Source organism: Nerophis ophidion, linkage group LG10 (assembly GCF_033978795.1).
Source record: "Nerophis ophidion isolate RoL-2023_Sa linkage group LG10, RoL_Noph_v1.0, whole genome shotgun sequence".
In the NCBI taxonomy this organism is placed as follows: Eukaryota; Metazoa; Chordata; class Actinopteri; order Syngnathiformes; family Syngnathidae; genus Nerophis; species Nerophis ophidion.
Genome location: NC_084620.1, coordinates 58374578 through 58397077, shown reverse-complemented (window position 1 = coordinate 58397077; position 22500 = coordinate 58374578). Strand labels below are relative to the sequence as shown.

General features: G+C 39.8%; 1 protein-coding gene across 2 annotated transcripts in view; it reads right to left on the bottom strand.

The window, feature by feature from the left end:
• The window catches only part of ano2b (anoctamin 2b), a 176693-nt gene that overhangs the window by 62670 nt on the left and 91523 nt on the right, over positions 1-22500 (bottom strand). The window contains exons 11-15 of one of the 2 annotated variants that reach the window (XM_061914224.1): positions 13946-14080; positions 13717-13877; positions 13575-13657; positions 13424-13504; positions 10257-10343 (exon numbers count right to left, since the gene is read on the bottom strand). In XM_061914224.1, the coding sequence (XP_061770208.1) occupies positions 10257-10343; positions 13424-13504; positions 13575-13657; positions 13717-13877; positions 13946-14080 (547 nt within the window). The remainder of the gene's footprint in view (positions 1-10256; positions 10344-13423; positions 13505-13574; positions 13658-13716; positions 13878-13945; positions 14081-22500) is intronic. The other variant, XM_061914225.1, reaches the window with a different exon arrangement.

Sequence of the window (22500 nt, the reverse complement as noted above, 5' to 3'; positions counted from 1 at the left end):
CTAAGAAGAGAGAAAGAGGACTTGTGTGGTCGACATGTGGAACTAAGGAGAGAGAAAGAGGACTTGTGTGGTCACATGTGGAACTAAGTAGACAGAAAGAGGACTTGTGTGGTCAACATGTGGAACTAAGGAGAGTGAAAGAGGACTTGTGTGGTCAACATGTGGAACTAAGGAGAGAGAAAGAGGACTTGTGTGGTCAACATGTGGAACTAAGGAGAGAGAAAGAGGACTTGTGTGGTCAACATGTGGAACTAAGGAGAGAGAAAGAGGACTTGTGTGGTCAACATGTGGAACTAAGGAGAGAGAAAGAGGACTTGTGTGGTCAACATGTGGAACTAAGGAGAGTGAAAGAGGACTTGTGTGGTCAACATGTGGAACTAAGGAGAGAGAAAGAGGACTTGTGTGGTCAACATGTGGAACTAAGGAGAGAGAAAGAGGACTTGTGTGGTCAACATGTGGAACTAAGGAGAGAGAAAGAGGATTTGTGTGGTCAACATGTGGAACTAAGGAGAGAGAAAGAGGACTTGTGTGGTCAACATGTGGAACTAAGGAGACAGAAAGAGGACTTGTGTGGTCTACATGTGGAACTAAGGAGAGACAAAGAGGACTTGTGTGGTCAACATGTGGAACTAAGGAGAGAGAAAGAGGACTTGTGTGGTCAACATGTGGAACTAAGGAGAGAGAAAGAGGACTTGTGTGGTCAACATGTGGAACTAAGGAGACAGAAAGAGGACTTGTGTGGTCAACATGTGGAACTAAGGAGAGATAAAAAGGACTTGTGTGGTCAACATGTGGAACTAAGAAGAGAGAAAGAGGACTTGTGTGGTCGACATGTGGAACTAAGGAGAGAGAAAGAGGACTTGTGTGGTCACATGTGGAACTAAGTAGACAGAAAGAGGACTTGTGTGGTCAACATGTGGAACTAAGGAGAGTGAAAGAGGACTTGTGTGGTCAACATGTGGAACTAAGGAGAGAGAAAGAGGACTTGTGTGGTCAACATGTGGAACTAAGGAGACAGAAAGAGGACTTGTGTGGTCAACATGTGGAACTAAGGAGAGACTAAGAGGACTTGTGTGGTCAACATGTGGAACTAAGGAGAGAGAAAGAGGACTTGTGTGGTCAACATGTGGAACTTAGGAGAGAGAAAGAGGACTTGTGTGGTCAATATGTGGAACTAAGGAGAGACAAAGAGGACTTGTGTGGTCAACATGTGGAACTAAGGAGAGACAAAGAGAACTTGTGTAGTCAACATGTGGAACTAAGGAGACAGAAAGAGGACTTGTGTGGTCAACATGTGGAACTAAGGAGAGAGAAAGAGGACTTGTGTGGTCAACATGTGGAACTAAGGAGAGAGAAAGAGGACTTGTGTGGTCAATATGTGGAACTAAGGAGAGACAAAGAGGACTTGTGTGGTCAACATGTGGAACTAAGGAGAGAGAAAGAGGACTTGTGTGGTCAACATGTGGAACTAAGGAGACAGAAAGAGGACTTGTGTGGTCAACATGTGGAACTAAGGAGACAGAAAGAGGACTTGTGTGGTCAACAAGTGGAACTAAGGAGAGAGAAAGAGGACTTGTGTGGTCAACATGTGGAACTAAGGAGACAGAAAGAGGACTTGTGTGGTCAACATGTGGAACTAAGGAGACAGAAAGAGGACTTGTGTGGTCAACAAGTGGAACTAAGGAGAGAGAAAGAGGACTTGTGTGGTCAACATGTGGAACTAAGGAGACAGAAAGAGGACTTGTGTGGTCAACAAGTGGAACTAAGGAGAGAGAAAGAGGACTTGTGTGGTCAACATGTGGAACTAAGGAGACAGAAAGAGGACTTGTGTGGTCAACATGTGGAACTAAGGAGACAGAAAGAGGACTTGTGTGGTCAACATGTGGAACTAAGGAGAGAGAAAGAGGACTTGTGTGGTCAACATGTGGAACTAAGGAGAGAGAAAGTACAGTATACAAGTATTAGTGTACAGGACATGCATGTTTGCTGTTCCCATGGGGTGTGCCAGAGGAGATGTGTGTCACCATGGTGACGCTCACTAATCTTACCTCTGGCTTTCTGCCCAGCATGCATCACTCCCACTCAGCCCGCCCTCACCATCCCTCCACTCAAATCTTCTTTTCCTCCTCTTCATCATCGTGTGTGTGATACTGGAGGCAGATTTGGCTTCTCTGGAACAAACATGCCATCTAGAGCATGTTTACCTCCATAAATAGTGTTACCTCCCTTTTTGTTACTAATCCACTCCAAAAGAACCCAATCCGATGAACAACTAAGCGGTTTCTCTGCTGTTGACCACACAAGTCCTCTTTCTCTCTCCTTAGTTCCACATGTTGACCACACAAGTCCTCTTTCTCTCTCCTTAGTTCCACATGTTGACCACACAAGTCCTCTTTCTCTCTCCTTAGTTCCACATGTTGACCACACAAGAGAATAACGTAAATTCAATAATTCGTTACAGACATCCGATAATACATTTTAAAGAGATACCGTAAGCTGCTACATTTTTCCTAAACTTTAAACTTTCAGTGGGCTCACCGCAGGTGCTGCAGCGCCCTTTCATTGAGTGCCTTCAACCGGAAGTAAAAGTGCCATTCCATTTTTCCAGCCGTCCATAGCGCTTCTACTCGTACGGATTCTTCATTCATCACTCCAGTCAACGTTTGTAAGTTTTACTATTGAACTACAAACCCCGTTTGCATATGAGTTGGGAAATTGTGTTAGATGTAAATATAAACAGAATACAATGATTTGCAAATCCTTTTCAAGCCATATTCAGTTGAATATGCTACAAAGACAACATATTTGATGTTCAAACTCATAAACATTTTTTTTTGTGCAAATAATCATTGACTTTAGAATTTGATGCCATAACATGTGACAAAGTTGGGAAAGGTGGCAATGAATACTGAAAGTTGTATGTATGTATGTGTGCATATGTATGTGTGTGTGTATATATTCATATATTATTATTCATAATAACATGTAATATATACATATTATTATTATTGTTTTTGCAAATAATCATTAACTTTAGAATTTGATGCCAGCAACACGTGACAAAGAAGTTGGGAAAGGTGGCAATAAATACTGATAAAGTTGAGGAATGCTCATCAAACACTTATTTGGAACATCCCACAGGTGTGCAGGCTAATTGGGAACAGGTGGGTGCCATGATTGGGTATAAAAACAGCTTCCTTAGTCTTTCACAAGAAAGGATGGGGCGAGGTACACCCCTTTGTCCACAACTGCGTGAGCAAATAGTCAAAACAGTTTAAGAACAACCTTTCTCAAAGTGCAATTGCAAGAAATTTAAGGATTTCAACATCTACGCTCCATAATATCATCAAAAGGTTCAGAGAATCTGGAGAAATCACTCCACGTAAGCGGCATGGCCGGAAACCAACATTGAATGACCGTGACCTTCCATCCCTCAGACGGCACTGTATCAAAAACCCACATCAATCTCTAAAGGATATCACCACATGGGCTCAGGAACACTTCAGAAAACCACTGTCACTAAATACAGTTGGTCGCTACATCTGTAAGTGCAAGTTAAAGCTGTACTATGCAAAGCGAAAGCCATTTATCAACAACATCCAGAAACGCCGCCGGCTTCTCTGGGCCCGAGATCACCTAAGATGGACTGATGCAAATTGGAAAAGTGTTCTGTGGTCTGACGAGTCCACATTTCAAATTGTTTTTGAAAAATTTGGCATTGTGTCATCCAGACCAAAGGGGAAGCGAACCATCCAGACTGTTATCGACGCAAAGTTGAAAAGTCAGCATGTGTGATGGTATGGGGGTGCATTAGTGCCCAAGGCATGGGTAACTTACACATCTGTGAAGGCACCATTAATGCTGAAAGGTACATACAGGTTTTGGAACATATGCTGCCATCTAAGCGCCGTCTTTTTCATGGACGCCCCTGCTTATTTCAGCAATGCCAAGCCACATTCAGCACGTGTTACAACAGCATGGCTTCGTAGTAAAAGAGTGCGGGTACTTTCCTGGCCCGCCTGCAGTCCAGACCTGTCTCCCATGGAAAATGTGTGGCGCATTATGAAGCGTAAAATAGGACAGCGGAGACCCCGGACTGTTGAAGGACTGAAGCTCTACATAAAACAAGAATGGGAAAGAATTCCACTTTCAAAGCTTCAACAATTAGTTTCCTCAGTTCCCAAACGTTTTTTGAGTGTTGTTAAAAGAAAAGGTGATGTAACACAGTGGTGAACATGCCCTTTCCTAACTACTTTGGCACATGTTGCAGCCATGAAATTCTAAGTTAATGATTAATTACAAAAAAAAAAAAATTGTAGGAGTTTGAACATCAATTATGTTGTCTTTGTAGCATATTCAACTGAATATGGCTTGAAAAGGTTTTGAAAATCATTGTATTCTGTTTATATTTACATCGAACACAATTTCCCAACTCATATGGAAACAAGGTTTGTAAAAAGCGGCATGAAAATGTCTCAAATGGAGATGATGATGAGTGATTGTGATGTGTAAACATGTCATATTCATGTGTAGGCCGAGGGGAACAAACTAGCTTTGGCCACACTTGTGAAGGTCGACACGAGGGATCCTAAGGCGGACTAATGTTCTAGACCCTGCTGGTCACTTGGAATAAAGTGCAAATCATCTGGGATGGAAGCTGACAGAAGTGGGTCAGGAGTGCACACACCTTGAAGACATCTTAGCTTCAGCAGGGGTCAAAGACACCTTCTCCAAGGTGGCCGATAAACCAGATTTGGAGGTGATATTCCATCCATTTCCTACCGCTTGTCCCTTTTCGGGGTGTCAGCTGCATTCATTTGCAGTAAAAGTTATGTAAACATGAATATTATATGTCAGTAAACAAAGCTGGAAGGTATTTTTGGAACATTATTTGTTAGTTGTGTGTTTATTGTGTCCGTCTAAGAGGAACATCAACATTTAATATCTACATATGGATAATCTTTTGGGAAAATCAGTCAAAAATGACATTTCTCTACATTACAATAACTCACCATCTTCTCAATTTTCTTATTATCTTTATTTGACATGTTGTCCAGGGCATACTTGCCAACCTTGAGACCTCCGATTTCGGGAGGTGGAGGCCGGGGGGGCTGGGGGGGGGGGGGGGGGGGGGGGGGGGGGGCCAAGTCAAGAATTTCATTTATATATATATATAAAATAAATACTTGAATTTCAGTGAATTCTCGCTATATATATATGTGTATATAAATAAAATAAATACTTGAATTTCAGTGTTCATCTATTTACACATATACACACACACAACATTCATCTACTCATTGATGAGTTAAGGGTTGAATTGAAGGGGGGGGGTTGGGTTGGGGCCGGGGGGACGTTGTTAAGAGGGGAAAAGTATATTTATAGCTAGAATTCGCCAAGTCAAGTATTTCATTTATATATATATATATATATATATATATATATATATATATATATATATATATATATATAAAATAAATACTTGACTTTCAGTGAATTCTCGCTATATATATATATATATATAAATCAAATAAATACTTGAATTTCAGTGTTCATCTATTTACACATATACACACACACAACACTCATCTACTCATTGATGAGTTAAGGGTTGAATTGAGGGGGGGGTGGTGGGGGGGGGTGGGCCGGGGGGACGTAGTTAAGAGGGGAGGAGTATATTTATAGCTAGAATTCGCCAAGTCAAGTATTTCATATATATATGTATATATATATATATATATATATATATATATATATATATATATATATATATATATATATATATACATATAAAATAAATACTTGACTTTCAGTGAATTCTCGCTATATATATATATATATATATATATATATATATATATATATATATATATAGGGCTTCACGGTGGCAGAGGGGTTAGTGCGTCTGCCTCACAATACGAAGTTCCTGCAGTCCTGGGTTCAAATCCAGGCTCTGGATCTTTCTGTGTGGAGTTTGCATGTTCTCCCCGTGAATGCGTGGGTTCCCTCCGGGTACTCCGGCTTCCTCCCACTTCCAAAGACATGCACCTGGGGATAGGTTGATTCGCAACACTAAATTGGCCCTAGTGTGTGAATGTGAGTGTGAATGTTGTCTGTCTATCTGTGTTGGCCCTGCGATGAGGTGGCGACTTGTCCAGGGTGTACCCTGCCTTCCGCCCGATTGTAGCTGAGATAGGCGCCAGCGCCCCCCGCGACCCCGAAAGGGAATAAGCGGTAGAAAATGGATGGATGGATGGATATATATATATATATATATATGTATATATATATATATAAATAAAATAAATACTTGAATTTCAGTGTTCATCTGTTTACACATAACACTCATCTGCTCATTGATGAGTTGAATTGTCCATCCTTGTTCTATTCTCTGTCACTATTTTTCTAACCATATGCATGTACAGTAGATGGCAGTATTGTCTTGTTTAAGAGTGTCACACCATTGCTGTTTACGGCAGACGAAAACGTGACTGCTGTTGTTGTGTGTTGTTACCGGGCTGGGAGGACGTTAATGAAACTGCCTAAAAATAAACCCACATAAAAAAAAACAAGAACTCGCCCTCGATCATTCTACAGTTATAACATCATTGGGCAGACACGCTGTTTGTATTGTGGGAAAGCGGACTTGAAAACAGGATGTCCTCACTCAGGTCTGCATGGAGCCGGAGGGGGCGTGGCCTCCAGCTCCGCCTGAATTTCAGGAGAAAATTTTTTCGAGTGAAGCGCTGAATTTCGAGAGTCTCCCGGAAAATCCGGGAGCGTTGGCAAGTATGGTCCAGGGTGTACCCTGCCTTCCGCCCGAATGCAGCTGAGATAGGCTCCAGCCCCCCCTGCCACCCCGAAACTTCTGTTTTGTTTGATCAACCGTTTTACTGCCCTGGTACAGACACCATTTGGAAACAATTACGTTGTGTAGATAAACATTTACAAAATATTTCTGTGTAAATAAGTCATTTGACAACATATCTGCAACTTATATATGGAGATAATATTTTTCTAAAAGTTAGTAGGTGCGCTCTATAGTCCGCAAAATACGGTACAGGAAGAAGAATAAAATATTTGTCAAACTGCCAAATATCGGCGCAGATAATCGCTGGATCTGCTAGCATCATTAGCTTTAGCTAATATGCAAACACGTTTACAAGCGTCTGTGTTAGTATTATTAACTTACATTCTTTTTGTATTGTTTCACTTCCACAAATTCCTCAGTAAATTCAGCAAAACGTCAGCGTGGAGTTATTGAGTCTGTTTAGCTGATTGGAGAGCTAGCTTGCGCAGCTAGTGGCTCCATGACCATGACTTCTGTTTTGTTTGATCCGCCGTTTTACTGCCGTGTTACAGACACTGTTTGGAAACAATTAAGGTTTTTAAAGAAACATTTACAAAATACTTCTGTGTAAATAACTCATTTGACAACATATCTGTGACTTATATATGGAGATAATATTTTTCTAAAAGTTATATACCTTCTATAGTCCGGACAATGTGGTGTAGGAAGAAGAAGAAAAACAGTTGATTGCAATATTCATCAAACTGCCAAATATCGGTGCAAAAAATCGCTGGATCTGCTAGCATCGTTAGCATTAGCTTTTATGCAAACACATTTATGAGCGACTGTTTTAGTATTATTATTATTCCACAAATTCCTCAGTAAATTCAGCAAAACGTCAGCGTGGAGTTATTGAGTCTGTTTAGCTGATTGGAGAGCTAGCTTGCGCAGCTAGTGGCTCCATGACCATGACTTCTGTTTTGTTTGATCCGCCGTTTTACTGCCCTGTTACAGACACTGTTTGGAAACAATTAAGGTATGTAAATAAACATAAATATCTAATTTCACAACGTATATTCTGTATCTGCGGCCATGACCATGACTTCTGTTTTGTTTGATCCACCGTTTTACTGCCGTGTTACAGACACTGTTTGGAAACAATTAAGGCTTTTAAAGAAACATTTGCAAAATATTTCCGTGTAAATAACTCATTTGACAACATACCTGTGATTTATATATGGAGATAATATTTTTCTAAAAGTTATATACGCTTTATAGTCCGGAAAATGTGGTGTAGGAAGAAGAAGAAAAACAGTTGATTGCAATATTCATCAAACTGCCAAATATTGGTGAAGAAAATCGCTGGATCTGCTAGCATCGTTAGCATTAGCAACTTACATTCTTTTTGTATTGTTTCACTTCCACAGATTCCTCAGTAAATTCAGCAAAACGTCAGCGTGGAGTTATTGAGTCTGTTTAGCTGATTGGAGAGCTAGCTTGCGCAGCTAGTGGCTCCATGACCATGACTTCTGTTTTGTTTGATCCGCCGTTTTACTGCCCTGTTACAGACACTGTTTGGAAACAATTAAGGTTTTTAAAGAAACATTTACAAAATACTTCTGTGTAAATAACTCATTTGACAACATATATGTGATTTATATATGGAGATAATATTTTTCTAAAAGTTGTATACGCTCTATAATCCGGAAAATGTGGTGTAGGAAGAAGAAGAAAAAAAGTTGATCGCAATATTCATCAAACTGCCAAATATTGGTGAGGAAAATCGCTGGATCTTCTAGTATAGTTAGCATTAGCTTTTATGCAAACACGTTTATGAGCGACTGTTTTAGTATTATTAACTTACATTCTTTTTGTATTGTTTCACTTTCACAAACTCCTCAGTAAATTCAGCAAAACGTCAGCGTGGAGTTACAGAGTCTGTTTAGCTGATTGGAGAGCTAGCTTGCGCAGCTAGTGGCTCCATGACCATGACTTCTGTTTTGTTTGATCCGCCGTTTTACTGCCCTGTTACAGACACTGTTTGGAAACAATTAAGGTTTTTAAAGAAACATTTACAAAATATTTCTGTGTAAATAACTCATTTGACAACACATCTGTGATTTATATATGGAGATAATATTTTGCTCAAAGTTATATACGCTCTATAGTCCGGACAATGTGGTGTAGGAAGAAGAAGAAAAAACGTTGATCGCAATATTCATCAAACTGCCAAATATTGGTGAAGAAAATCGCTGGATCTGCTAGCATCGTTAGCATTAGCAACTTACATTCTTTTTGTATTGTTTCACTTCCACAGATTCCTCAGTAAATTCAGCAAAACGTCAGCGTGGATTTATTGAGTCTGTTTAGCTGATTGGAGAGCTAGCTTGCGCAGCTAGTGGCTCCATGACCATGACGTCTGTTTTGTTTGATCCGCCGTTTTACTGCCGTGTTACAGACACTGTTTGGAAACAATTAAGGTTTTTAAAGAAACATTTACAAAATACTTCTGTGTAAATAACTCATTTGACAACATATCTGTGACTTATAGATGGAGATAATATTTTTCTAAAAGTTATATACGCTCTATAGTCCGGACAATGTGGTGTAGGAAGAAGAAGAAAAACAGTTGATTGCAATATTCATCAAACTGCCAAATATCGGTGCAAAAAATCGCTGGATCTGCTAGCATCATTAGCATTAGCTAAAATGCAAACACATTTATGAGCGACTGTTTTAGTATTATTAACTTACATTCTTTTTGTATTGTTTCACTTCCACAAATTCCTCTGTAAATTCAGCAAAACGTCAGCGTGGAGTTATTGAGTCTGTTTAGCTGATTGGAGAGCTAGCTTGCGCAGCTAGTGGCTCCATGACCATGACTTCTGTTTTGTTTGATCCGCCGTTTTACTGCCGTGTTACAGACACTGTTTGGAAACAATTAAGGTATGTAAATAAACATAAATATCTAATTTCACAACGTATATTCTGTATCTGCGGCCATGACCATGACTTCTGTTTTGTTTGATCCGCCGTTTTACTGCCGTGTTACAGACACTGTTTGGAAATTACATTTTCCTGAAGGTACTCTCCTGAAGGAATCAATAAAGTACTATCTATCTATCTATAAACAATGAAGTAATGTACATGAACATTTACACAACATTTCTGTGTAAATAACTCATTTGGCAACATATCTGCGACTGACATATGGAGATAATATTTTTGTAAAAGTTAGTAGGTGCAGAAGAAGATATTCGTCAAACTGCCAAATATGGGCGCAGACGATGGCTGTCTCTGGAGTGAAAAGCCCAGACTGCTGCTATTGAGCAAGGCGTGGGACTGGGAGAACATGAGGGAAGTAAATACCTGCCAGGCAGCAGCCAGAAGATGGGACAGGAAGAGAAGAACAGCGTGCAGGAGAAAGGAAGTTAAAGGAGGAAGAGGAAGAAGGGGGCGGGGTTACCAGTCTTCCTGCAGCCATGGCTGAGAGAAGTTGTCTCCTCCATCTGTCCTTCCCTGTCTCTGTCCCATCCTCCTCCTGCTTGGCGGGCTGCAGGACACAAGGACACATCACAGGCGGGCTCTCGGACTGTGGCGGGAGGGAGTAGACAGGAAGTGGGCCAACATCAGACCCCGCCCACTTGACTGAGACAATCTAGATCAGGCGTGCCCACACTTTTTCTGCAGGCGAGCTACTTTTCAATTGACCAACTCGAGGGGATCTACCTCATTTATACATATCATTTATATTTATTTATTTATGAAAGAGACATTTTTGTAAACAAGTTAAATGTGTTTAATGATAATACAAGCATGTGTAACACATATAGATGTCTTTCTTTCACAAAGACAAGAATATAAGTTGGTGTTTTACCTGATTCTGATGACTTGCATTGATTGGAATCAGACAGTAATGATGATAACGCCCACATTTTCAAATGGAGGAGAAAAAAAGTTGTCCTTTCTGTACAATACCAGATGAAAGTGGTTGCTTTTTGGCATCTAATTCATCCAGCTTCCATACACTTTACAAGAAAAACATTGGCGGCAAATTCCGTAGCTTGCTTGATTGACATTCACGGCACCCGAGGGTCTTGTGAGATGACGCTGGCTGCTGCCAGTTCATTATTATGAAAAAATGACAGAGAGGAAGGCGAGAAACTCTTTTTATTTCAACAGACTTTCGCGCCGTCCCTTCCGTCAAAACTCTAAAGGCCGACTGCACATTTCCTATCTTCACAATAAAAGCCCTGCTTCATGCTGTCTGCGCTAACAAAATAAGAGTCTCGGAAAGCTGGCGTGCACAAGTGATGTGCACGCCTACTTTCTGAGGGATCGCTTGTGCACGCCAGTTTTCCGAGACTCTGTATTTAGTTAGCGCAGGCAGCATGAAGCAGGGCTTTTATTGTGAAGATAAGAAATGTGCAGTCGGCCTTTAGAGTTTTGACGGAAGGTACGGTGCGAGAGTCTGTTGAAATAAAAAGTGTTTCTCGCCTTCCTCTCGGTCATATTTTCATAATAATGATCTTGCAGCAGCCAGCGTCATCTCACAAGACCCTCCGGTATCGTGAATGTCATTTAAGTGACGTCTTGGTGAAGATTGATGATCACTCATTTTTAGGTCTATTTTTTTTAAAAGCCTGGCTGGAGATCGACTGACACACCCCCCGCGGTCGACTGGTAGCTCGCGATCGACGTAATGGGCACCCCTGGTTTACATCATCCAGTGATCTGCTGCATCCTTGTCAGTTTATTGTATTTTCCTACCTCTGCATGCGCTGTAAATTGCTATTGTTGCACTGGCCATGATATCCTTTACAATGAACTCACCCGCTGAAGTAATGCTGCCTGAGCAGTGTGTTCTTTTTTCTGGTATTCCAAAAGTCTGTATTCTGCATTGTACTTGTTAATATAGAAACCGATTGTTTTCCCCACTGTGAAATGCACTCCGGGGCGGTATAGCTCGGTTGGTAGAGTGGCCGTGCCAGCAACTTGAGGGTTGCAGGTTCGATTCCCGCTTCTGCCATCCTAGTCACTGCCGTTGTGTCCTTGGGCAAGACACTTTACCCACCTGCTCCCAGTGCCACCCACACTGGTTTAAATGCAACTTAGATATTGGGTTTCACTATGTAAAGCGCTTTGAGTCACTAGAGAAAAGCGCTATATAAATATAATTCACTTCACTTCACTCCAGGTCATTTTTTTAAAGTACAATAAATGTATGGATGCAGATTTTTAAATGAGTATTTACAGCAGGGGTCACCAACGCGGGCACCAGGTCGCCCGCTGGCCTGTTCTAAAAATAGCTCAAATAGCAGCACTTACCAGTGAGCTGCCTCTATTTTTTAAATTGTATTTATTTACTAGCAAGCTGGTCTCGCTTTGCTTGACATTTTTAATTCTAAGAGAGACAAAACTCAAATAGAATTTGAAAATCCAAGAAAGTATTCTAAAGACTTGGTCTTCACTTGTTTAAATAAATTAATTTATTTTTTTACTTTGCTTCTTATAAACTTTCAGAAAGACAATTTTAGAGAAAAAAGTAGAACCTTAAAAATTTTAGGGTTTTTAAACACATATACCTTTTTACCTTTTAAATTCCTTCCTCTTCTTTCCTGACAATTTACATCAATGTTCAAGTAAATGTATTTTATTTTTTTTATTGTAAAGAATAATAAATACATTTTAATTTAATTCACTTTAGCTTCTGTTTTTTCGATGAAGAATATTTGTGAAATATTTCTTCAAACTTATTATGATTAAAATTGAAAAAAAATATTCTGGCAAATCTAGAAAATCTGTAGAATCAAATTTAAATCTTATTTCAAAGTCTTTTGAATTTATTTTAAATTTTTGTTCTGGAAAATCTAGAAGAAATAATGATTTGTCTTTGTTAGAAATATAGCTTGGTCCAGTTTGTTATATATTCTAACAAAGAGCAGATTGGATTTTAACCTATTTAAAACATGTATCAAAATTCTAAAATTAATCTTAATCAGGAAAAATTACTAATGATGTTCCATAAATTCTTTATTTAATTTTTTCAAAAAGATTCGAATTAGCTACTTTTTGTCTTCATTTATTTCGGTCGGGCCCTGCAATGAGGTGGCGACTTGTCCAGGGTGTACCCTGCCTTCCGCCCGATTGTAGCTGAGATAGGCGCCAGCGCCCCCCGCGACCTCAAAAGGGAATAAGCGGTAGAAAATGGATGGATGGATATTTCGGTCGAATTTTGAATTTTAAAGAGTCGAAATTGAAGATAAACTATGTTTCAAAATTAAATTTGCATTTTTTTCTTGTTTTCTCTTCTTTTAAACTGTCCAATTAAGTGTTTTTTTCATAATTTATTCTCTACAAAAAAACTTCCGTAAATGGGAAAAAAATGTACGACGGAATGACAGACAGAAGTACCCAATTTTTTCTATATATATAGATTTATTTATTAAAGGTAAATTGAGCAAATTGGCTATTTCTGGCAATTATTTTAAGTGTGTATCAAACTGGTAGCCCTTGGCATTAATCAGTACCCAAGAAGTAGCTCTTGCTTTCAAAAAGGTTGCTGAGCACGTGTGCCTAATGAAGTGTCTGCTTGTCTGGTAGCAAGTAGAAGTGTTCCAGTCATGTCCCTACCTGATTCTTCTTCTTCTTCTTCTTCTGCTTGCACTGTCTCTTCTGGAGCAGGACAGTTTCATACTTGGGCCTGGGGTGTTCCTGCAAAAAAGAGGAGTGGCGTGTTATTTAGTTGTCGACGTTGCCCAATGGGTGCGGCAGGCGCGCCTGCCTCGTCCTCCTCGATGCCGGTCAGGTCCCAGCTGAAGCTCAAGCTGATCTGACGGCGCTTCCAGTGCTCCAGGAACAAGACGGCTGCAGGCAGAAGCGAGTCAAAAGGATGAGAGAGGAAAGACGGAATGGTGCGGCCTCACCCCACAGCGACATGAAGATGGCGAAGAAGACGGTGGCGGGGTTGTCGAACAGGTGGGAGGCCCTGGCGGTGCCGCAGGCGGTGCTGAGCTGCCAGAAGTCGCAGGCGCCGTCGCACAGAGGACACATGGTGAAGTTGAAACGCTCGTCACACATCTCCAGGCTGGAGGAGGAAGCTGCAATGAGGCTACTCAAACACTCCAAAGGACCACTGCTAGTGCTCATACTCACCTGGGGATGTTGGTGTCCACCGTTGCCACCCCGTAGCCGAACACAAAGATGCCCACGATGGAGGCTGGCACCAGCAGCTGCGTGTAGACACCCAGCCAGGCAAAGTACAAGCCGATCTTCTCGCCGAAGTACTTCCTGCGGGGCCAAATATCACACTTTTCACTCCCGTTCCCAGAAGTCAAGCTGAGGGGGAGATGACCCCAGATACTTTTATCTAGTCCAGGGGTGCCCATTACGTCGATCGCGAGCTACCAGTCGACCGCGGGGGGTGTGTCAGTCGATCTCCAGCCAGGCTTTTAAAAAAAAATAGACCTAAAAATGAGTGATCATCAATCTTCACCAAGACGTCACTTAAATGACATTCACGGTACCGGAGGGTCTTGTGAGATGACGCTGGCTGCTGCAAGATCATTATTATGAAAATATGACCGAGAGGAAGGCGAGAAACACTTTTTATTTCAACAGACTCTCGCGCCGTACCTTCCGTCAAAACTCTAAAGGCCGACTGCACATTTCCTATCTTCACAATAAAAGCCCTGCTTCATGCTGCCTGCGCTAACTAAATACAGAGTCTCGGAAAACTGGCGTGCACAAGCGATCCCTCAGAAAGCTGGCGTGCACATCACTTGTGCACGCCAGCTTTCTGAGACTCTTATTTTGTTAGCGCAGGGAGCATGAAGCAGGGCTTTTATTGTGAAGATAGGAAATGTGCAGTCGGCCTTTAGAGTTTTGACGGAAGGGACGGCGCGAAAGTCTGTTGAAATAAAAAGTGTTTCTCGCCTTCCTCTCTGTCATTTTTTCATAATAATGAACTGGCAGCAGCCAGCGTCATCTCACAAGACCCTCGGGTGCCGTGAATGTCAATCAAGCAAGCTACGGAATTTGCCGCCAATGTTTTTCTTGTAAAGTGTATGGAAGCTGGATGAATTAGATGCCAAAACCCAACCACTTTCATGTGGTATTGTACGGAAAGGACAACTTTTTTTCTCCTCCATTTGAAAATGTGGGCGTTATCATCATTACTGTCTGATTCCAATCAATGCAAGTCATCAGAATCAGGTAATACACTAACTTATATTCTTGTCTTTGTGAAAGAAAGACATCTATATGTGTTACACATGCTTGTATTATCATTAAACACATTTAACTTGTTTACAAAAATGTCTCTTTCATAAATAAATTAATATAAATGATATATATAAATGAGGTAGATCCCCTCGAGTTGGTCAATTGAAAAGTAGCTCGCCTGCAGAAAAAGTGTGGAAACCCCTGATCTAGTCATACTAATTATTATTCATCATTACTAGCAGTGTCAGCAATATTAGCAGTTTGCACATTAGGAGGATCAGCAATATTTATTAAATGTTCTGATGCACTCAAACTTAGTAAAAGTGTATTTTTCCCCCCATTTACCAACACACTAAACTGAATTTAACTACCCTTAATTATAATAATAATTATCATTATTTTTATAGAATTATAAATAACATCTTAAAATATTCTTTCATTAAAAATAAAATGTACAAATATAATTTATTATATAAAAAACAACTTTCTTTAAATGATATAACTTTATATATTTACATATATATATATTTATATACTGTTTTATACATTTCATTTGTATGTATGTTTATTTCAATTTTTAAAAGTGAAAAACAACATTTTAAGAATAAAAATAAAGTGTAAAATATTATTTCTTGTACAAAAAACAGCATTTTCTTTATATAAGAATATATATATAATTTCATATACCTATGTATGTTTATGATACTAACATATAATTAATACAATAAAATAAATGTTTTAAAAAACAAAAGCAAACCATTAAATATTGTATAAAACACTTAGATTTATTATTTGACCTACATTTACATAACTTTTAAATGAACTAAATATTTATTATTTAATGTTTGTACATACTGTGTTTATAATGATATAGAAATAATAATATCATTAAATATTTGATAATAAACAGTAAAAATATTATTTATTGTATTAAAAAAGAAATGTTCATTATATGAGATATGCCTTTTTTAAATTATCTACATGTTTTACTTTATTTCCAACTCATATGTATGTTTATAATAATATTAATGTCACTAGATGTGACCCATTTAAGTCTGACTAGATGTGGTGACCCATTTAAGTCTGACTAGATGTGACCCATTTAAGTCTGACAAGATGTGACCCATTTAAGTCTGACTAGATGTGACCCATTTAAGTCTGACAAGATGTGACCCATTTAAGTCTGACAAGATGTGACCCATTTAAGTCTGACTAGATGTGGTGACCCATTTAAGTCTGACTAGATGTGACCCATTTAAGTCTGACAAGATGTGACCCATTTAAGTCTGACTAGATGTGGTGACCCATTTAAGTCTGACCAGATGTGACCCATTTAAGTCTGACTAGATGTGACCCATTTAAGTCTGACTAGATGTGGTGACCCATTTAAGTCTGACTAGATGTGACCCATTTAAGTCTGACTAGATGTGACCCATTTAAGTCTGACTAGATGTGACCCATTTAAGTCTGACTAGATGTGGTGACCCATTTAAGTCTGACCAGATGTGACCCATTTAAGTCTGACTAGATGTGACCCATTTAAGTCTGACTAGATGTGGTGACCCATTTAAGTCTGACTAGATGTGGTGACCCATTTAAGTCTGACTAGATGTGACCCATTTAAGTCTGACTAGATGTGACCCATTTAAGTCTGACTAGATGTGACCCATTTAAGTCTGACTAGATGTGACCCATTTAAGTCTGACTAGATGTGGTGACCCATTTAAGTCTGACCAGATGTGACCCATTTAAGTCTGACTAGATGTGGTGACCCATTTAAGTCTGACTAGATGTGGTGACCCATTTAAGTCTGACTAGATGTGACCCATTTAAGTCTGACTAGATGTGACCCATTTAAGTCTGACTAGATGTGACCCATTTAAGTCTGACTAGATGTGGTGACCCATTTAAGTCTGACTAGATGTGACCCATTTAAGTCTGACTAGATGTGGTGACCCATTTAAGTCTGACTAGATGTGACCCATTTAAGTCTGACTAGATGTGGTGACCCATTTAAGTCTGACTAGATGTGACCCATTTAAGTCTGACTAGATGTGGTGACCCATTTAAGTCTGACTAGATGTGACCCATTTAAGTCTGACTAGATGTGACCCATTTAAGTCTGACTAGATGTGACCCATTTAAGTCTGACTAAATGTGACCCATCTAAGTCTAAGACTAGATGTGACCCATTTAAGTCTGACTAGATGTGACCCATCTAAGTCTAAGACTAGATGTGACCCATTTAAGTCTGACTAGATATGACCTGTCTAAGATTAAGACTAGATGTGCCCCGTCTAAGTCTAAGACTAGATGTGACCCATTTAAGTTTGACTAGATGTGACCCATCTAAAGCTAAGACTAGATGTGACCCATTTAAGTCTGACTAGATGTGACACATTTAAGTCTGACTAGATATGACCTGTCTAAGTCTAAGACTAGATGTGCCCGTCTAAGTCTAAGACTAGATATGACCCATTTAAGTCTGACTAGATGTGACCCATCTAAGTCCAAGACTAGATGTGACCCATCTAAGTCTAAGACTAGACGTGACCCATTTAAGTCTGACTAGATGTGACCCATCTAAGTCTAAGACTAGACGTGACCCATTGAAGTCTGACTAGATGTGACCCATCTAAGTCTAAGACTAGATGTGACCCATTTAAGTCTGACTAGATGTGACCCATCTAAGACTAAAACTATATGTGACCCATTTAAGTCTGACTAGATGTGACCCATCTAAGACTAAGACTAGATGTGACCCATTTAAGTCTGACTAGATGTGACCCATCTAAGTCTAAGATTAGATGTGACCCATTTGAGTCTGACTAGATGTGACCCATCTAAGACTAAGACTAGATATGACCCATTTAAGTCCGACTAGATGTGACCCATTTAAGTCTGACTAGATGTGACCCATCTAAGTCTGACTAGATGTGACCCATCTAAGTCTAAGACTAGATATGACCGATTTCAAGTCTGACTAGATGTGGTGACCCATTTAAGTCTGACTAGATGTGACCCATCTAAGTCTAAGACTAGATATGACCCATTTAAGTCTGACTAGATGTGGTGACCCATTTAAGTCTGACTAGATGTAACCCATCTAAGTCCAAGACTATATATGACCCATTTAAGTCTGACAAAATGTGGTGACCCATTTAAGTCTGACTAGATGTGACCCATCTAAGTCTGACTAGATGTGACCCATTTAAGTCTGAATAGATGTGACCTGTCTAAGTCTAAGACTAGATGTGCCCCGTCTAAATCTAAGATTAAATGTGACCCATCTAAGTCTAAGAGTAGATATGACCCATTTAAGTCTGACTAGATGTGGTGACCCATTTAAGTCTGACTAGGTGTGACCCATCTAAGTCTGACTAGATGTGACCCATTTAAGTCTGAATAAATGTGACCTGTCTAAGTCTAAGTCTAGATGTGCCCCGTCTAAGTCTAAGATTAAATGTGACCCATCTAAGTCTAAGAGTAGATGTCCATCCATCTAAGTCTAAGACTAGATGTGACCCATTTAAGTCTGACTAGATGTGACCCATTTAAATCTGACTAGATGTGACCCGTCTAAGTCAAAGACTAAATGTGATCAGTCTAAGACTAATATTAAGTGTGGCCGATCTAAGTCTAAGACTAGATGTGACCCATCTAAGTCTGACTAGATGTGACCCATTTAAGTCTGAATAGATGTGACCTGTCTAAGTCTAAGACTAGATGTGCCCAGTCTAAGTCTAAGATTAAATGTGACCCATCTAAGTCTAAGAGTAGATATGACCCATTTAAGTCTGACTAGATGTGGTGATCCATTTAAGTCTGACTAGGTGTGACCCATCTAAGTCTGACTAGATGTGACCCATTTAAGTCTGAATAAATGTGACCTGTCTAAGTCTAAGTCTAGATGTGCCCCGTCTAAGTCTAAGATTAAATGTGACCCATCTAAGTCTAAGAGTAGATGTCCATCCATCTAAGTCTAAGACTAGATGTGACCCATTTAAGTCTGACTAGATGTGACCCATTTAAATCTGACTAGATGTGACCCGTCTAAGTCAAAGACTAAATGTGATCCGTCTAAGACTAATATTAAGTGTGGCTGATCTAAGTCTAAGACTAGATGTGACCCATCTAAGTCTGACTAGATGTGATCCATTTAAGTCTGAATAGATGTGACCTGTCTAAGTCTAAGACTAGATGTGCCCAGTCTAAGTCTAAGATTAAATGTGACCCATCTAAGTCTAAGAGTAGATATGACCCATTTAAGTCTGACTAGATGTGGTGACCCATTTAAGTCTGACTAGGTGTGACCCATCTAAGTCTGACTAGATGTGACCCATTTAAGTCTGACTAGATGTGACCCATCTAAGTCTAAGACTAGACGTGACCCATTGAAGTCTGACTAGATGTGACCCATCTAAGTCTAAGACTAGATGTGACCCATTTAAGTCTGACTAGATGTGACCCATCTAAGACTAAAACTATATGTGACCCATTTAAGTCTGACTAGATGTGACCCATCTAAGACTAAGACTAGATGTGACCCATTTAAGTCTGACTAGATGTGACCCATCTAAGTCTAAGATTAGATGTGACCCATTTGAGTCTGACTAGATGTGACCCATCTAAGACTAAGACTAGATATGACCCATTTAAGTCCGACTAGATGTGACCTATTTAAGTCTGACTAGATGTGACCCATCTAAGTCTGACTAGATGTGACCCATCTAAGTCTAAGACTAGATATGACCGATTTCAAGTCTGACTAGATGTGGTGACCCATTTAAGTCTGACTACATGTGACCCATTTAAGTCTGACTAGATGTGACCCATCTAAGTCTAAGACTAGATATGACCCATTTAAGTCTGACTAGATGTGGTGACCCATTTAAGTCTGACTAGATGTGACCCATTTAAGTCTGACTAGATGTGACCCATCTAAGTCTAAGACTAGATGTGACCCATTTAAGTCTGACTAGATGTGACCCATTTAAGTCTAAGACTATATGTGACCCATTTAAGTCTGACTAGATGTGACCCATCTAAGTCTAAGACCTGATGTGACCCATTTAAGTCTGACTAGATGTGACCTGTCTAAGTCTAAGACTAGATGTGCCCCGTCTATAAATCGTCTAAGTCTAAGATTAAATGTGACCCATCTAAGTCTAAGACTAGATGTGACCCATTTAAGTCTGACTAGATGTAACCCATCTAAGTCCAAGACTATATATGACCCATTTAAGTCTGACAAAATGTGGTGACCCATTTAAGTCTGACTAGATGTGACCCATCTAAGTCTGACTAGATGTGACCCATTTAAGTCTGAATAGATGTGACCTGTCTAAGTCTAAGACTAGATGTGCCCCGTCTAAGTCTAAGATTAAATGTGACCCATCTAAGTCTAAGAGTAGATATGACCCATTTAAGTCTGACTAGATGTGGTGACCCATTTAAGTCTGACTAGGTGTGACCCATCTAAGTCTGACTAGATGTGACCCATTTAAGTCTGAATAAATGTGACCTGTCTAAGTCTAAGTCTAGATGTGCCCCGTCTAAGTCTAAGATTAAATGTGACCCATCTAAGTCTAAGAGTAGATGTCCATCCATCTAAGTCTAAGACTAGATGTGACCCATTTAAGTCTGACTAGATGTGACCCATTTAAATCTGACTAGATGTGACCCGTCTAAGTCAAAGACTAAATGTGATCCGTCTAAGACTAATATTAAGTGTGGCCGATCTAAGTCTAAGACTAGATGTGACCCATCTAAGTCTGACTAGATGTGACCCATTTAAGTCTGAATAGATGTGACCTGTCTAAGTCTAAGACTAGATGTGCCCAGTCTAAGTCTAAGATTAAATGTGACCCATCTAAGTCTAAGAGTAGATATGACCCATTTAAGTCTGACTAGATGTGGTGATCCATTTAAGTCTGACTAGGTGTGACCCATCTAAGTCTGACTAGATGTGACCCATTTAAGTCTGAATAAATGTGACCTGTCTAAGTCTAAGTCTAGATGTGCCCCGTCTAAGTCTAAGATTAAATGTGACCCATCTAAGTCTAAGAGTAGATGTCCATCCATCTAAGTCTAAGACTAGATGTGACCCATTTAAGTCTGACTAGATGTGACCCATTTAAATCTGACTAGATGTGACCCGTCTAAGTCAAAGACTAAATGTGATCCGTCTAAGACTAATATTAAGTGTGGCTGATCTAAGTCTAAGACTAGATGTGACCCATCTAAGTCTGACTAGATGTGACCCATTTAAGTCTGAATAGATGTGACCTGTCTAAGTCTAAGACTAGATGTGCCCAGTCTAAGTCTAAGATTAAATGTGACCCATCTAAGTCTAAGAGTAGATATGACCCATTTAAGTCTGACTAGATGTGGTGACCCATTTAAGTCTGACTAGATGTGACCCATCTAAGTCTGACTAGATGTGACCCATCTAAGTCTGACTAGATGTGACCCATTTAAGTCTGAATAGATGTGACCTGTCTAAGTCTAAGTCTAGGTGTGCCCCGTCTAAGTCTAAGATTAAATGTGACCCATCTAAGTCTAAGAGTAGATGTCCATCCATCTAAGTCTAAGACTAGATGTGACCCATTTAAGTCTGACTAGATGTGACCCATTTAAGTCTGACTAGATGTGACCCGTCTAAGTCAAAGACTAAATGTGATCCGTCTAAGACTAATATTAAGTGTGGCCGATCTAAGTCTAAAACGAAATTTGACCCATCTAAGACATATAAGATAAAACAACTTTAGTTCACTAATAAGTCATTTAAATGCATGATTTAATAGTAGCATTAATATTATTACAGTATTACAATATATATAATAAGAATTAGTCACACAAATCAGTAGCATCAACAAAGCTCACCTTTGCGCATTCACGCGCAGTATAAAATGTTTGGTGGACAAAATGACAAAAAAGAAGAGGTGGCATAAAACACGTCTTTCTGTGGCAGTGTCGGAGAAAGTCACACATGTAAACAAACTGTCGGGTCACACTTCACACAACCACGCTGAGTTCAAAGACCACCGAAATGAGTAGGACAAAACGGCGCACCGTTCACAGCTATAAGTCGTCTCTTTTCATCGCATAATTCGACAGTATTATGGACATCTGTGTTACTGAATCTTTTGCAATTTGTTCAATGAACAATGGAGACATCAAAGAAGAAAGCTGTAGGTGGGAAGCAGTGTATTGCGGCCGCCTTTAGCGACACAAACACAGCCGGTGTTTCATTGTTTACATTTCCGAAAGGTGACAGTGAAGCTTTACTATGGAACAGAGCGGTCAAGCGAACACGGTTCCCTACCACATGTCGACCGGCAGGTTTCAGTGAGAAATGGTGGTAATAAGTCGGCTCTTACCGTGAGACATCACACTGTTTGTCTTAAAGGCCTACTGGAATGAGATGTTCTTATTTAAACGGGGATAGCAGCTCCATTCTATGTGTCATACTTCATCATTTCACC